Here is a 16,924-nt window from a genome sequence, read left to right on the forward strand (position 1 = left end):
AGAATCAAGTATCTAGGAATGAACTTAACTAGGGATGTAAAGAACTTGTACACACAGAAGTACATAATATTGTTAAAAGAAATCAAAGAAAATCTAAATAGGTGAAAGGACATTCCCTGCTCATGGATAGGAGGGTTAAATTTAGTTAAGATGTCAATTCTACCCGAATCGATCTACAGATTCAATGCACTACCAATCAAAATTCCATCTACTTACTTTGAAGTCTTGGAAAAGCTAGTTACCAAATTCATCTGGAAGGGAAAGAGACCCCAAACAGCTAAAAGAATCCTAAAACAGAAGAATGAAGGTGGTTCACTAGTGGGTCTAGAAGTAATATTACCAAACTGAAGATGAACAAGATTGAAAGGTGTTGTATAGATCTACGTGTCCCACTGTTTAACACTAGAAATATAAATCAGTTCTTGCAAGAACTACTTCAAAGGTATGATGCATGTACAAAAAGTGTTTAAGTCCAGGGTACAGGGGAAAAACTGCTATTGCATGCTATGGGCTATGTTTAAAAGGAAAACATCAGCACTACCACAGCAAGAGTAGAGGTAAATAATGGGGGAAGGGACAAGAGTTAAGAGGAGGTTTAGATTTCCTATTTGGTGAGGGTGTGTTTATTGGTTTTCTTTCTCATGGGAACAATGAAATTATCTAAAATTGAGAGTGTTGATGGAATGTGGACTTTGGGCACTATACATGAGCCCTGATGAATGCAGGTGGCTGAAGGATGCACTGACTGAGAAATAGATTGACAAACGATGGTGTATACTTATGAACAAATGTTGTGCTGCTATATAAATGGAACAAAGGGTCTTCAGGGGCCAAGATGGCGGCTTAGCGAGGTGTGGCATTTAGTTCGTCCTCCAGAGCAGCTAATAAATAGCCAGGAACAGCACAGAACAACTGCCGGGGCCACATCAGTGACTGGACACACAGCGTACCCCAGTCTGGACCACCTGGACTGGCTACGAGCCCACCCAAACCATGAGTTCCACAAGCCACGGTGGCCAGCGCCCCTGCCCCAACAGGCTGTTTCCCAGAGGGGAAAGGAAAAAGACTTTACCAGCAGCAGGGGCTGAGTGCAACCAAACTCCAATTGTGGAATTAATTAACAAATTCTGACTACTAAAAATAGGCCCCCAGCTCAGCTGAACCTTGAGTAAAAGTGGAGGTCACTGGTTTTTGCCCCAGAGCAGAGGGGGCAGGGCTGATGGAAAAAGAAAAAAAAAGAAGTTTTTTTGGATTTGAAAAGGTCTGGGCCCTGAAGGAAAGGGGGAGGGGGGCACATAGGACCTGGAGATACACAGAGTAAGGTACCAACTTAAGCTCTTGATTGGTAAACCCGAGAAATGGGGGTCCTGCTCTGAAAAGGATTTTCTTCTTTCACTTTGGTGGCTGTTTCTATGGCTTGACTGCTCTTTGGATACAGCTGCAAGGCTTCTCCGACGTCAATGCCCCAGGCATAGGCGGAGTTAAGCTTCTTTGAGTGTTTGTCTGGAGCCTGTGCCTTCCCCAGAAGAGGGGTGGGGCCCAGCTCAAGTGGAATCCCTCCCTTAAGGAGTTCAGACTCCAGGGTCTGGAAAAGTGGAGCAATTAAAACCAGACTGCAACCTCTCCTCTGTCCCCACCACGCCCCCAGCAGAGAGAGTCTGCTGAAGTTAAAAGCACTGCATCATCTTACGCTGGTGGGACCTGCAGGCAGACAAGCTCCACATAGTGGGCAGGATAGGAAAAACAGAAAGCCCAGAGGCTTCGTAGGAAAGCTTTTCAACATGCTTGGTCTCACCCTCAGGGAAAACCTACGCAGGTGACTGTTTCCTCCTCACAGGAGGCCAGTTTGGTCTGGGAAAATCTGGCTGGGGTCCATAATACCTAAGTAGACCCTCCTAAGGGGGAAAAAAGGCACCACACAGGCAGGGCAAGAAACAAGAACTGAAAAATTCTGATCTGTTAAGCAAAACCTAAGCTAGAGATGCAGAATAAGCTGAACTGAATGTCAAAGAACAGATAGACAACAAAGTCATCCAGCAAGAAAACTTAGGTAGAAAAAGTGAGAACAACCTCCAGAATAACCTAATTAAGGTAATAGAATGCCTAGATGCCAGCAAAAAAAAAAAAAAAAAAACAAATCATACTAGGAAAATTGAAGATATGGCCCAGTCAAAGGAACAAACCAACAATTCAAATAAGATACAGGAGTTGAAACAATTAATTCAGAATATACGAACAGACATGGAAAATTTCATCAAAAATCAAATCAGTGAATTGAGGGAGGATATAAAGAAGGCAAGGAATGAACAAAAAGATGAAATTGAAAGTCTGAAAAAACAAATCACGGAACTTATGGGAATGAAGGCACAGTAGAAGAGATGAAAAAAATAATGGAAACCTACAATGTTAGATTTTGAGAGGCAGAAGGTAGGATTAATGAACTGGAGGGTGGAACATCTGAAATCCAACAAGCAAAAGAAAATATAAGGAAAAATATGAGCAGGGACTCAGGGAATTGAATGACAATATGACGCGCATGAATATACGTGTTGTGGGTGTCCCAGAAGGAGAAGAGAAGGGAAAAGGAGGAGAAAAACTAATGAAGGAAATTATCATTGAAAATTTCCCAACTTTTATGAAAGACTTAAAATTAAAGATCCATGAAGTACAGCATACCCCAAACAGAACTGATCCAAATAGACATACTCCAAGATCTTAGTAATTAGAATGTCAGATGTCAAAGAAAAGAGAGAATCTTGAAACCAGCAAGAGAAAAGCAATTCATCACAGACAAGGGAAACCAATAAGACCATGTGTAGATTTCTCAGCAGAAACCATGGAGGTGTGAAAACTGTGGGATGATACATTTAAATTACTAAAAGAGAAAAACTGCCAAGCAAGAATTCTATATCCAGCAAAATTGTCCTTCAAAAATGAGAGAGAAATTTAAATATTTTAATTTAAATTAAAACATTAAAAAATCACTGAGAGAATTTGTGACCAAGAGACCAGCTCTGCAAGAAATACTAAAGGGAGCACTAGAGACAGGTAAGAAAAGACAGGAGAGAGAGGTGTCGAAAAGAGTGTAGAAATAAAAACTATCAGTAAAGGTAAAAAGAAGGAAAATTAGACATGATGTATAAAATCCAGAAGGCAAAATGGTAGAAGAAAGTGCTGCCTGTACAGTAATAATGCTAAATGTTAATGGATTAAACTCCCTAATCAAAAGATATAGACTGGCAGAATGGATTAAAAAACAAGACCCTATATGCTGTCTGCAGGAGACGCATCTTAGACCCAAAGATAAACATAGGTTGAAAGTGAAAGGGTGGGAAAAGATATTACATGCAAATAACAATCAGAAAAGAGCAGGAGTAGTTATACTAATATCCAACAAATTAGATAGTTAAAAGAGACAAAGAAGGACACTATGTATTAATAAAAGGAACAAGAAGACATAACAATCATAAATATTTATGCACCGAGCCAGAATGCTCCAAAATACATGAGGCAAACACTGAAAAGAGAAATAGACACATCTACCATAATAATTGGAGACTTCAATTCCCCACTCTCATCAATGGACAGAACATCTAGACAGAGAATCAATAAAGAAACAGAGAATTTGAATAATACAATAAATGAGCTAGACTTAACAGACATTTATATCCCACAACAGCAGGATATACCTTTTTCTCAAGTGCTCATGGATCATTCTCAAGGATAGACCATACGCTGGGTCACAAAGTAAGTCTCAGAAATTTAAAAGATTGAAATCATACAAAACACTTTCTCAGATCAAAAAGGAATGAAGTTGGAAATCAATAATAGGCAGAGTGCCAGAAAACTCACAAATATATGGAGGCTCAACAGCACACTCTTAAACAACCAGTGGGTCAAGGATGAAATTACAAGAGAAATCAGTGAATATTTCAAGGCAAATGAAAATGAAGACACAACATATCAAAATTTATGGGATGCAGCAAAGGCAGTCCTAAGAGAAATTTATTGCCCTAAATGCCTATATCAAAAAAGAAGAAACCAGCAAAAATCGAGAAATTAACTGTCCACTTGGAAGAACTAGAGAAAGAACAGCAAACTAACCCTATAGCACGCAAAAGAAAAGAAATAATGAAGATTAGATTAGAGCAGAAATAAATGAACATGAAAACAATTGAGAAAATCAACAAAACCAGAAGTTGATCCTACAAGAAAATCAATAAGATTGATGGACCCTTAACAAGGTTGACAAAAAGAAGAAGAGAGAGGATGCAAATAAAATCAGAAATGGAAGAGGAGACATAACCACTGATGCTGCAGAAATAAAAGAAGTAATGAGAGGATACTATGAACAACTTTATGTTAATAAACTCCTTGCCAGGGTCCTCAGATCATCTCACCCAATGCAGATGAAATGGACAACTTCTTAGAAAGAATGGACAGCCAACATTGACTCAAGAAGAAATAGACGACCTCAACTAACCAATCGCAAGAAAAGAAATTGAATCAGTCATTAAAAGGCTCCCCAAAAAGAAAAGTCCAGAACCAGATGGCTTCATGTGTGAATTCTACCAAACTTTCAAGAAACAATTAGGAATAATCAACTGGCTCCCATCCCACAGTTGGTGAATGGCAAAGCAGAACCTCTCCTGACTCCAAAACTTATAGCCCCACTTGCCTGTGCCTGCCCCCCTGCCTGGAAAAAGTAGCATGCATTTGTTTTCTCCTGACAGCCAGGTTACATCTTCGGAGTGCTTGTGTCTCATTCATGAATAGGTGCATTCCAATTTATTTCACTTTTGGGCAGTTTCTTACCTGAGGTGGAAATGCAATAACTATTTATTGGTAGGTGCTATAGGAAATAGATAAATATTAAGACACAGTTCACCTTCCTTCACCCTGTCCTATCACAGTTATAGGAGGGACAGCTTAGATGCAGCTGTCGCATACATGATCAGTGCATGTCTTCAAGTGCAGTTGTAGCTTGGGGCAGAGAGCTAAGAATCTTGAAGTAAGGCTTTACAGCAGAGGTGGCATTTGAGCTAAGTCTTTAGAATTGCATTTTGGCAGGCAAAGGTTAGCAAAGAAGAGGGCCTTCACTGGACATGGCCCTGTTGAAGATTCAGGGTGATGAGACATAATTGGGAGGCAGAGAAAGAGCAAGGGGAATTCCCAAATTGGGCAGTAATATGATCAGAACTGTGCTCCAGGAGAAAGATGAGAAAATGGAAATGAAGGGTTTGGCTCCAGTTAGGGTGAGATGATCTGAGGACCCTGGCAAGGAGACCCTATATGACGTTGCAGAAGTGAAATCGGTAGGGCTGGGCAGTTGATTGCTTTTGTTGGAGAGGAGGGGTACAATTGTGTAGCCAATTTCCTGAAAGGATGAAGCTGCCAATTGAAACAAAGGAAGAATTGATGCACTTCTGGCTTCCGACCTGTCCCAGGAGAAGCCTAGAGACAAACCGGTGCTGCCGCCTCCCACTTGGCCTTGGGCACCAATGCCTCCACCCATCTCTGGCTAAGGCATCATCACGGTGGCTTCTGCCTCTTCGGCTGCCTCTGCTGCCACTTCCATCTGCTCATCTGACACCTCAGCCCCTCCCTGCTGTGTCCTTGGCCTCCCTCTTGTTTGGTCCTGCCCCTGCCATTAGAACCTTCACTGGAGCTGGAGGTGTTTCAGTCACCATCTCTTATACTGACTTAGCACAAGAAGATCAGAAAAAAGTTTCCTTCTTTACCTTGATCTCCAGTTTTCCTCTAGACATTCGGCATCTGTGAATTTCAGAGTTTGTTTTTTTCCCCTAATGTCCCATGTTGAGAGGCGTCCGTTAATCCCTATGTGTGCCTGACTCGGTATAGATCCTGTCCGTCAATGATTTAGGAAGTAACTGTTTTAGGATTTTTGCAGGGAGAATCCTAATGCATTATTTTTTGTTTGTTTGCTTTTTAAGAAAGAGAATAGAAGGGCAGGGGAAGAGAAGTGACATGGAGGAGAGGCATTTGAGTTGTCAACATTCTCTGTAGCATCAGGCCAATTATATAACCACTTAGCCTGACCTGAGGAAAGGGATGCTTCTGCTTTCTGGGAATACATGACGATTATAGTTGGCAAAGTCATGAGGAGTGATTTTGTAATGTCATTGCTAAGAATTACCCTTTAAATGCATTTCTGGATTCCTGTGTTTTGAAATAGCATGTCACTCCTTTTCCATTGCGGGTTTCCTTTCTGTTGCACTGGCTCCCAGCTGGTCCTCTCGCTCTTCCTGTCTCTTGCTTTGATATGAGTCCATGTTTTCTCTTCTGTCTCCCCACCTTCACAGCCCTCTTTCTCCACATCTTCCTTCTGTGCTCACGACAGCTTCCATTCTCCTGTTTGAGAGGTGGAATGGTGCATGAATGTGTGTGAGGCGCCTGCTCGCCAAACAACAGCACATCTAGAACCAACAGGGTGCAGTTTAGCCTTAGACCAGCCACACCAATCCTAACTGGCTTCCACGTCACACCTGCTACTTTTCTGTTGGTGGAACTCAGAAGTCACGGGAAGGGGGACCGTGCCCTGTGGCTGCAACCGATTCTCTTCCTGATTGTGCTATATTTTATGCCCTTCGACACAACCTACTGATCTCTGCCTCAGTTTCTCCATCTGTGAAAATGGTGTGATACTTATCTACCTCCCTTGAATGTTGTGAAGACTAGTATATGTTGGTCAAGCACTTTTAAAATAAAGAGTGATGTAAATCAAAAAAAAAAAAAAGAAAGAAACAATTAGTACCAATCCTGCTCAAACTCTTCAAAAAAATCGAAGAGGAGGGAAAGCCACTTAACTCATTCTACAAAGCCAACATCACCCTCAGACCAAAGCCAGGCAAAGATGTTACAAAAAAAGAAAACTACAGATCAATCTCTCTTACGAAAATAGATGCAAAAATCCTCAATAAAATTCTTGCAAATCGAATCCAACACCATATTAAAAGAATTATACACCATGACCAAGTAGGATTCATCCCAAGTATGCAAGGATAGTTCAACATAAGAAAATCAATTAATGTAATGCACCATATCAACAAATTAAAGCAGAAAAAACACATGATCATCTCGATTGATGCAGAAAAGGCATCTGATAAAATTCAACATTCTTTCCTGTTGAAAACACTTCAAGGGATAGGAATAGAAGGGAACTTCCCCAACATGAGAATGGGAATATATGAAAAACCCACAGCTAACATCAACTTCAATGGGGAAAAACTGAAAACTTTCCCCCTAAGATCAGGAACAAGACAAGGATGTCCACTATCACCATTGTTTATTCAACAGTGTGTTGGAAGTTCTAGCCAGAGCAATTAGACAAGAAAAAGAAATGCAAGGCATCAAAATTGGAAAGAAAGACATAAAACTCTCACTGGTTTGCAGATGATATGATACTATATGTCAAAAACCTCAAAAAATCCACAGCAAAACTACAAGAGCTAATAAATGAATACAGCAAAGTGGCAGGTTACAAGGTCAACACTCAAAAATCTGTAGTGTTTCTATACACTATTAAGGAACAATCTGAGAGGGAAATCATGAAAAAAAATCCATTTACAATTGCAACCAAAAGAATAAAATATTTAGGAATAAATATTGTTCAACTCAACAACAAAAAGACATACAACCCAATTACAAAATGCGCAAAGACTTGAATTTTACACCCAAAGCACAAGCAACAAAAGAAAAAATAGATAAATGGGAACTTCTCAAAATCAAATGCTTTTGGGCCCCAAAAGACTGTCAAAAAGGTGAAGGGGCAGCCAACTCAATGGGAGAAAATATTTGGAAATCACACAACAGATAAAAGTTTGATATCCTGTATACATAAAGAAATTGTACAACTCAACAACAAAAGAACAAGCAACCCAATTATAAAATGAGCTAAAGATATGAATAGACATTTTCCTCAAGAGCAAATATAGATGGCCAAAAAGTGCATGAAGAAGTGCTCATTCTCATTAGCTATAAGGGAAATGCAGATCAAGAGTACAATGTGATACCATCTCACACCTATAAGAATGGCTGTTATTAAACAAACAGGAAAACTATAAATGTTGGAGAGGATGTGGAGAAATTGGGACTCTTAAGCGCCGTTGGTGGAAATGTATAATGGTACAGCCACTATGGAAGACAGACTGGTGGCTCCTCAGAAAACTAAATATTGAGTTGCCCTATGATCCAGCAATAGCACTACTTGGAATATACCCAGAAAAGCTGAAAGCAGTGACACACAAAAAATCTGCACACTGGTGTTCAAAGCAGCACTACTCACAATTGCTAAAAGATGGAAACAATCCAAATACCCATCAACAGACAAGTGGATTAACAAAATGTGGTATATACATACAATGGAATATTATGCTTCATAAGACAAAGTAGTGTCCTGAACCACATGACAAGATGCATGAGCCTTGAGGACATAATGCTGAGAGAAATAAGCTAGATACAAAAGAACAAATACTGTATGATTCCACTATTATGACCATGGTAAAGGTAAAATCAGAGGCTTATAATACAGAATGTAGGGGACCTAGAGATATACAGAAGCTTAAGATGGTGAACAGTTAGGTAATGAGGTTGAAGTTAATTGTAAGGGAATAGGTAGAAGTGAAGGCAGTTCAGTAGTGGGTCTATAAGTAATGCTACTATATTGAAAGTGAACATGATTGAAAGGGGTATATAGACTCATGGGCCCCACCAATTAACACTACAAATATAAATAAGCTCTTGCATGAACTACTACTGCAAAGGTTAAAAAAAAATTGCAGCGTTCCCCGTTGGGATTTATCTATTCATTTCTTACAAAGCTGTTAGGTGCCTGGCTAGGGGAACTGTGGCTAATACTTTTTTTTTTTTCCCACAAGTTTCCCTAATGACCTTACCATTTTGTCTTTTTTTGGTAATTTCTTTTCAAGAACAAACCAAACCCGTGGGAGGTGGGGGTGGGAGCTGAGGTGGCTTGGCTCTTGGGAGTGGGGAGATCGGTGGGAGAAGCAATGCATTCTGGGGATGGGGAGCAGCAGGCTGTGATGTGAATCACAACATCACCCCCCCCCACACACACACACCGCATTTACCTTTTCCTCCCCAGCCCCACTAATGTGAGGATCTTGTGCAATGACTTGGGAGAACCTCAGGAGGCTTGGAAGGCCCCGTAGTGTGCGATTTGAGAAGGGTGTGTGTGGGTGTGCCATTTTGACTTTAAACTCAACAGACGGAGGCTTTATTTCTAATCATTCAGTACTGGGGCGGGAGGGGCGGTGTTCAAGACATAAGAGTCCCCCAGAAGTAAAAAAGGGTGCTTTGGCGGCAGCCTCCCTCGCTCAGCTTTTCTCCAGGACGACCCACAGTGCAGCGCCCCTGGGATACAGGAAGTCGGGGGACCCAGACATCTAGCTCAGTTCCCTCCAACGGGAACCACAGCTTCTTCTGTGCTAGCCTGGAACTAGCGGGTATTTCCTGTCGCCCGCCACCCCCCGTGCCCGCAGGCACTCAGTAAGTGCTCAGTTAATATAGTGGGAAGGCGGCGGTGCGGCCGTGCGGCGGTGCGGCGGTGACAGAGCTCTCCATGTTTAAAAATACACACACACACACACACACACACACACACACACACACACACACACACACACACACGGGGTGGGGCAGTGGAGGGAGGAAGTGGGAGAAAATCACAAGGAAGACGCTTGGCCAAGTAACTTAGCGGGGACAATCCTGAATCCCCACCGGGGAGGGAGCGACGCTGCGCCTCCCACTTTCCCAGCACTTCCCGGGCGCCCTGCGCTAAGCACCTCGCACAGAGCAGCTCTTTGAATCCTTAACGAATTGGGAATTCATCCTCATTTTGCAGTTTACTGAGGCTTAAAAGTCAGGAACTCTCCCGGGATTACCCAGGTGGCAAGCGGGGAGCTGGGAGGGGAGCCCAAAACCCTGCCCATGGGCTCCCAGGCTCCAGCCTCCCCGGAACCAGCAAAGGGGAGATCCAACTGCGGAGACCGGTCCCTTATCCCGAAGACCCTGCAGAGCGCGGGGTGCGAGGACAGAAAGCCTCCAGGGAGGAAGCCTCTGCCCGCGGCCTCCACTCACCCCCTTTTCAATCCTCCTTTTTCCCCCAGGAGCCTCCCTCGGCCTCGGAGATCCAGCATTGGGAGGGGATGCGGCAGCCGTAGGGCCAGGCAGGGCGAGGAGAAACTTACACCACTTTCAAGATGCCCGTGGCCGTGTAAGTCAGGCCACTCAATTGCACGATTTGGTCCAGCAGGCGCTGAGGGCTCCGGCTGGCCTGGAATCGGTTGAAGGTGAAGTGGGTCTCCAGCTTGTCAGAGTACTGCATCAGAGAGAACTACAGAGGGCGAGAGCCGGGCCGCGGGCCCGGGGGCTGTTGGTTTGTTTGAATAAACTTTTTATTGGGAGAATAGTTGTGGAGTTGCAAACCACTTCCCTTGTGTTTTCGAGACCCTATAAATAATATACTGAAACCCGGAAAAAAAAATTGGCCCCCAAATACCAGAAGAAAAATGGAAAATCGGAACCAAATAATGCCCTTTCTTAGTCTATAAAGCGTCATAGGGTCAACCCCCGTTAACTGTTGAAATTAGATTGTGAACATGTCATGATATAAATTTGTCTGTTCTATTTCCTCCCTTCTCAAGAATTGTATATGCACTCTGGTTGCTAAGAGACGAAATAATGAGATAAAAGAAGTCGTGAATTCCATGGAAAAAGTAACAGATATCAATTAACTGTTTAGAGTTCATTCTTTTCAGTTTACTGAGACTTTATCAAGAGTCAGGGACTGGCTGGAGTGCTCTTCAGTCAAATTTCCTTAACAAAAGTATTTTAAGATCCAAAGTTTTTATTTATTTATTTTTGCCAGGCATTTTGCATATGTTATTTAATGTATAATAGCAAAAACTGATTATCATAATACCTTCTCATATTCATAGATCTTCTCAGACTTTTTACAAATGATTTCATTTGATTTCACAGCTGTGACATAAATAGTGTATGGATTTTATCCTTCCTTTAACAGAAACCGAGACATACAAAGCCTAAATGATTTGTTCAAGGTTGCATATTGAATCAAAGACAAAATCAGAACTAGAATACAAGCATTCTGTTTCTTGGTTAGCTCTCTTTCTATCACCTCTTTATATGTTATAAGCCCGATAATACAATTTTGCAATTTTGGGGGCAGTTTCCTTTGTGTGTGTGTGTGTGTGTGTGGTTGTTCTAGTGCCCTATATACAGCCTAACATTTCCACCTTTTAACTACATTCAAATATATAATTCAGTGCTGTTAATTACTTTCACAGTGATGTGCTATCATCACCACCACTCATTACTAAAACTATTCCATCATCCCAAATAGTGGGATGATGGAACACTTATTAAATAGTGTTCGCTGTTATGTACAATTTTCAGGAAGGATCTTAGAATTATTGGTTGCATAAAATGAGTTCCTACAGTATTCTAAGCATTCCCCACCCTGCCCCCTCCCCGCTGCTTTTTTTTTTTCTGTATGCTTTATGGTGGGGTCACATTTCATTATTTCTCCATGTGAGTATCCCATTATTGCAGCACTGTTTGTTGAATTTTGTTTGGTTGGTTGATTTCCATTTGTTCTTACTTGTTTGTTTGTTTGTTTGGGGGGGGGGCGGAATGCATGGACCAGGAATTGAACCTGGGTCTCCCACATGGCAGGCTAGAATTCTACCACTGAACTAGCCTGCACCTCCTCCTCCCGCTGCTTTTAAACAACATGGCCGTTGCATTTCCTGTGGGATGTGCGTGCCTGTGAAATGCCATGGGGGCTGTGGAGGTTTCAAATCCGCCCTGCGCAGGGCCACACCTTGACCACGGACACAAGCCTCAAGGAGGCACCCATCCAGTGCACCAGCCCCTCTCCCCCACCCCTCGGCCTCGGGTACCCAGGCTTTACCAGGGTGTTGGTGCCCTGGAACTGGTCCATCATGGCTCTGATAAAGTTCTTCATCTGATCAAAGTCACTTTGGTGGATGCTTCCAGAGCCGTCGATCAGGAAGACAATGTCCGTCTCTCTATTTGGACACTCTGCAGGGAGGGAGGGGGGATCCCCAGACGTACTCATGGGTTCCAGCCATGCCCAGGAATCCTTCCTGCTCAACAAAATCAGGGGGCCACTCTTGCCCACCCATTTACCCACTGGTTCTCCTGCAAAAGGGAGCTCCAAATCCGTTGCCCCAGCCTCTTTTCCCCTTGGCCGAGTCCCCATTGCCCCCCTCCTCCCACGAAGCCTGGCAGTGGTGAGGAACAATTAGAGAGCACGGACTGGGTGTTGTCCTCATTCATTTATTCAACAAATATTTGCTGAAGGCATCCTCTAAGGAGGTCACATTTGGCACAGTGGTTCTGAGTAAGCTGGAGGGCCCAGGCTTAACTCAGGCAAGTTACTTAACTTCTTTGGGCTTCCGTTTTCTCACTTGTAATATGGAAGTGATAACAGTACCTGCCACGTAAGATTGTTGCAAGGGTGAAAAGAATCGATATGCATAGGAAGCTCTTTAGCCAGGGTTTGGCCCTCTGTGGGGCTGACTACTACCCACCCCCCATCACCAGGCCTGAGTCCCTCCCCAGGAATTAATCACCCTAGAGAAGGGAGGCCCCTTGCCCAGGGTTACACCCCCTGCAAATATCCAAGCACTGGCTTACAGTTTGAAGGGCCAACCCTGCTCCACACTCCGCATGGCATCCGCCAAGGCCTCTGAGTCTGTAGCCCAAGAAATCTGACCTAAGACCACGACTTTAAAAAGGATCCCCTCCCTGCCTTCGTGGAGTTCACACTGTAAAGAGAAAAGACAGGCTATAAACTCATAAATAAGAGACTTCAGGTTGCTCTGAGACTGGCATTGGGAACTGTGGCTTGTGTGCAGGACCGGGTGGCTTGCTGGGTTCTGGCCACCACCAGCCACCCACATCCTGCATTGCTCCTGGGCTGGTGGGTGGCAGCATGCCCAAACCTCAGGGCTGTGGGAACCTCCTCCTGCCACTGTATTAAAAAAATGCCTTGCTCGATCTCAACTCCCACCCCTCCACTCCCATCATATCTGCTCAGTCAGCTAGAGCCTCCATTGTGGTGAGAGGTCTTGGGAGCTCACTTCCCTTCCCTGCTTCCTCTACACCTCCACACAAGGCTGAGAACCTCTTTCAGCAGAAAAACCCTTCCCACTTTGCTGTGGGTGGCTGGAGCTTCCCCATCCATCACATTTTGCATTTGTCCCCAGTTTGTCAGCTGTAGCGTGGAAACTGCCCCCCGAAACCCTCCATCAGGCTGGCTCTGTGGCCAGTTCCTCCACAATGTCGCTTCTCCTTCTCAGTGCTTTTGTGCAAGCCCTGGGCTTCCGACAGTAGGTGCCTGGAGGTGGCTAAGCACCTCTTGAAAAAGGGACCAAGCCAGCCAGGCAATGTTGGCTGAAGCTCTGAGTTCTGCTGCCTCCTACTTGGGGGACCTCACGTCTCTGAGCCTCAGTTTTCCTATCTGCAAAGTGGGAGCACCACGCCTGTCCCCCAGAGATCCTGGGAGGTCTGGCATGCCTGGCTCACAGCCTGTGCTCAGTGGATGCCAGGCCCTTCCACTTCCATTCAAACCTGAGTCTCCTGCCCTGGTTTATGCTTCTGCTTCCATTTCTATAAGGAATCCTACCGTATGAGAAGACCTTTACCTCCTTGTGGTTTAAATGCAACATTCCCTGGGTCACTCACCCCGTAATCTGGTTCACAGACTCCCCAAGAGTCCTGGACAGCCTCCTTCTAAGCTCTCTCTCCATCCCCTCCGCTGACTCTGTTCTTTGACTCTTTGGTCTGCGACTGTGTGCCAGGATCCTGGGAATGCTGACCTTATTTGGAAAAAGGGTCTTTGAGGATGTGATTAAGTTAAGGACCTTGAGGTGCAGAGATAATCTTGGATTATCTGGTAGCCCCTAGATGCAATCACAAGTATCTTTATAAGAGAGAGGAAGAGGAAGATTAAAGACAGACAGGCAGAGGGCAAGGCCATGTGAAGACACAGCAGAGAAGGATGCAGCTGCAAGCCAAGGAAAGCCACCTCCCCTCGAGCCTCCAGAGAGAGGGCGGTCCTGCCAACACCTTACTTTCAGCCCACTGAAAAAGATTTCACACTTCTGGCCTCTAGAACTTTCAGAGAACAAATTTTTATTGTTTTAAACCAGGCGGTAAGTTATTACAGCAGCCACAGGAAATGAATACAAGGTGTTTGTGCTGCCTCTTCAGCTTCAGCTGAAACCTTACCCTGCCTGGTTCTTGGCTTCTCTGGTCCAAAGCATTGTTCCCCATCAGCACCCCGAGTCACCCCCTGGCCCTCCCTAGGGCTCCGAATCACTTCTGATGCCACTGATGAGGTCGGTCATATCTTCCTCATCCAAACACACAGCCCTCAGCTGGAAAGTTTAGCTCTTGTGTAGTCTATGGCAGGCACATGGTCCTGTGCCAGGTGTGGTTTCATACACATGAAGTCCTTTACTTCCCATAACCACCTCTATTAACAAGCCTCATTTTACCAGTGAAAAAAACGGAAGCCCAGGGAGAGAAGTCACGTCCAAGGACCAGAGGACTTGAACTTGGACACCACCACTCTGCAAACTGACTCAGAGAGATAAGGCATCAATGCAGATAAAACTGTGCATTACACTCTCCACAACCCTACGGGTTGCTCCCCTCACAGGGAGAAGGGGAGAACTGTCTCCCTCCTGGATTTGTCATCCTTGCCATAGGCCTTCACCAGCCTTTCTTCCGAAAGTGTAACAAGCGTCCCTGCACCCGTTGGTAACTGTAAAACCCTCATGTCCCTCACCCCCACTCCCGGCAGCCTGCGCACTGGGGCTCCCCTCTGTCCCATCAGAATCGTCATCCCTCCACCAGCTTAAGGCTCCTGCCCCAGGCTACCCTCCCTGCCTGTCCAGAATGGGCTCCCACCCTCTCTTAGGCTTGCTGAGGCTCTCTGAGGCCCACTCAGGCCCCCGGGAAGGGGCCGTGTGCCCTGGGGGCTGAGACACGGGCCTCATGCACTGTCCACCCCACAGTGCCTGGCCGTTCTCAGCACAGAGTCGTGGTTCCAGATGGACCTACCAGGTGGGGCGGCTGGGACCATCTGGATGAGCTGCAGGTGGGAGCTCAACAGGAAACAGGAGCCTTTTGCATACATGTTCTCTCCACAGGCTCTGTGCATAGTTGGGCCACAGGCCTAAGAGCAGAGGCCTGGTGTGGGCAAGGGGCCTCCCGGAGCACCCGCTCCTCTTCTATCCCCTGCCCCTCCCCTCAGGACCGTTCTGGGATCCAGGGCAACTCACCAGCAACCAGGAGGAGTTGGTGGCAGCTGCCAGGGACAGGCCCAGGGACATGTTCACAGCTTCTGGGGGGACTAAGGGGTCAGACACATGGTCACACTCCAGGCACACCCTCATTTGGAAGGAGAGTCTGGACTGGAAGCTGTGAAGGGGCACTCAGTCCAGGAGGGTGAGGGTCTTGCTTCCTGGGACATGACACTCACTGTGCAGAGGGAGGGGATGGCATATTCTCGTGGCAGCCACACAGTCGTACAGCCGTCCTGTTCGGTTGAATGCTACCACCTCCAGGGGGGCTCCCACTAGAAGTCTGGGGGTACACCATGGCACACAGTCACAGAGGGTTGGGAGCAGGGGGCGCTCTGGGGTGGAAAAGTATTGTGAGATGGGGAAGTGAGACATTGCAAAGTCTTGGCATCTGCCACAGGGGAAGGTGTTAAGAAATTGGGGCTTACATTTAACCCATATATACCTATGACCCGTTCTGGGGTTTTATTTTTGGTTTTGCGTGTATAAACATAAATGCCTATGTAAACGTTTGTTGTGTTTTTTAACATTCACCCAAAACTAAGCTATTCAAAACCAAAATGACATTTCACAACCGGGGAAAGTCCAGGTGATTTCTAGGGCATCATCCTTCTGGGCAAACTGGATCACTTCAAGTTAAAATGAAAAGTTTCCTGAAGCGTTAAGCTTCTAAAACAAACAGGTGATTCTGTACTTACTTGGATAATTTAAATAGGATGTAAAGGTTTTACACTGGATTATTCAAAGCAGCTGTAGCAGAATCCACATTTGTATCTATAGTCATATAAAGGCAATGGCTTATTTGCAAAATTCTCAGAAGCAGAAAGAGTTTTTCATTTTTGGAAAAATTTTATCACTACGAACAGCCACTGCCTCTCCTCATGAGAAAACTAATCAAATAAGGTTTCTTCGCGAGCGCCCTTGTTTTGAGGAAAGTTGAAAGCCCTAGAGTCAACATTCAGGGACTGTCCAAGACTTTGGTGATTTAAACTGAAACAAATGGTTGAAGAAATTGGGATTTGGGACCTGCTCGTGCAAATAGCTGAACAAACTTCTGGGCTAAATGATCGGCCAGCTGGCATTCCCTTTACCCCAACCCCTTCCTGACACAGAGGCTCAACCTTCCCAGCTGGGGGGTTACTGGTTTCATGGGAACAACACCTGTCATCCATCTATATGTAGTTGACGTCATTGTATATACCAGTGAATGATAGTCAACCAGTAGTTTATGTTCCTTAAAAAAAGGGAAGTGGGGCTGAAAACAAATCAGTGGTGATAGGAGTCGGAGCATTGGCTACCTTTGGCTTTGCTGGGTGTAGGTGATAGGGCTGGGGGGGAGGGGAACCTAGAGAACCTTCTAGAGTTTAGCGGGGGGAGGGAATGTTCTATTTCTTGATCTAGTGGTGTGCACATGGATTCACACTTATGTAAAACTTTGCTGAGTTGGTGCACTTCAATCTATTATATCTCAAAACAGGCAAACTAAGGGAAAGCAAAACCCTGGGACCCAGCACAGATTTCTGTCT

At 44.8% G+C, this 16,924-nt stretch overlaps 1 protein-coding gene across 3 annotated transcripts in view; it reads right to left on the minus strand.

The window, feature by feature from the left end:
• ITGAD (integrin subunit alpha D) overlaps positions 1-16,924 on the minus strand; it is a 48,660-nt gene that overhangs the window by 28,426 nt on the left and 3,310 nt on the right. For all 3 annotated transcript variants that reach the window (XM_077141145.1, XM_077141144.1, XM_077141146.1), the window contains 5 exons: positions 15,578-15,681; positions 15,378-15,448; positions 15,157-15,271; positions 11,975-12,105; positions 10,230-10,375 (listed from right to left, as the gene is read on the minus strand). In XM_077141145.1, coding sequence (XP_076997260.1) covers positions 10,230-10,375; positions 11,975-12,105; positions 15,157-15,271; positions 15,378-15,448; positions 15,578-15,681 — 567 coding nt within the window. The remainder of the gene's footprint in view (positions 1-10,229; positions 10,376-11,974; positions 12,106-15,156; positions 15,272-15,377; positions 15,449-15,577; positions 15,682-16,924) is intronic.

The sequence above is a fragment of the Tamandua tetradactyla genome, chromosome 23, assembly GCF_023851605.1.
Source record: "Tamandua tetradactyla isolate mTamTet1 chromosome 23, mTamTet1.pri, whole genome shotgun sequence".
Classification (NCBI taxonomy): Eukaryota; Metazoa; Chordata; class Mammalia; order Pilosa; family Myrmecophagidae; genus Tamandua; species Tamandua tetradactyla.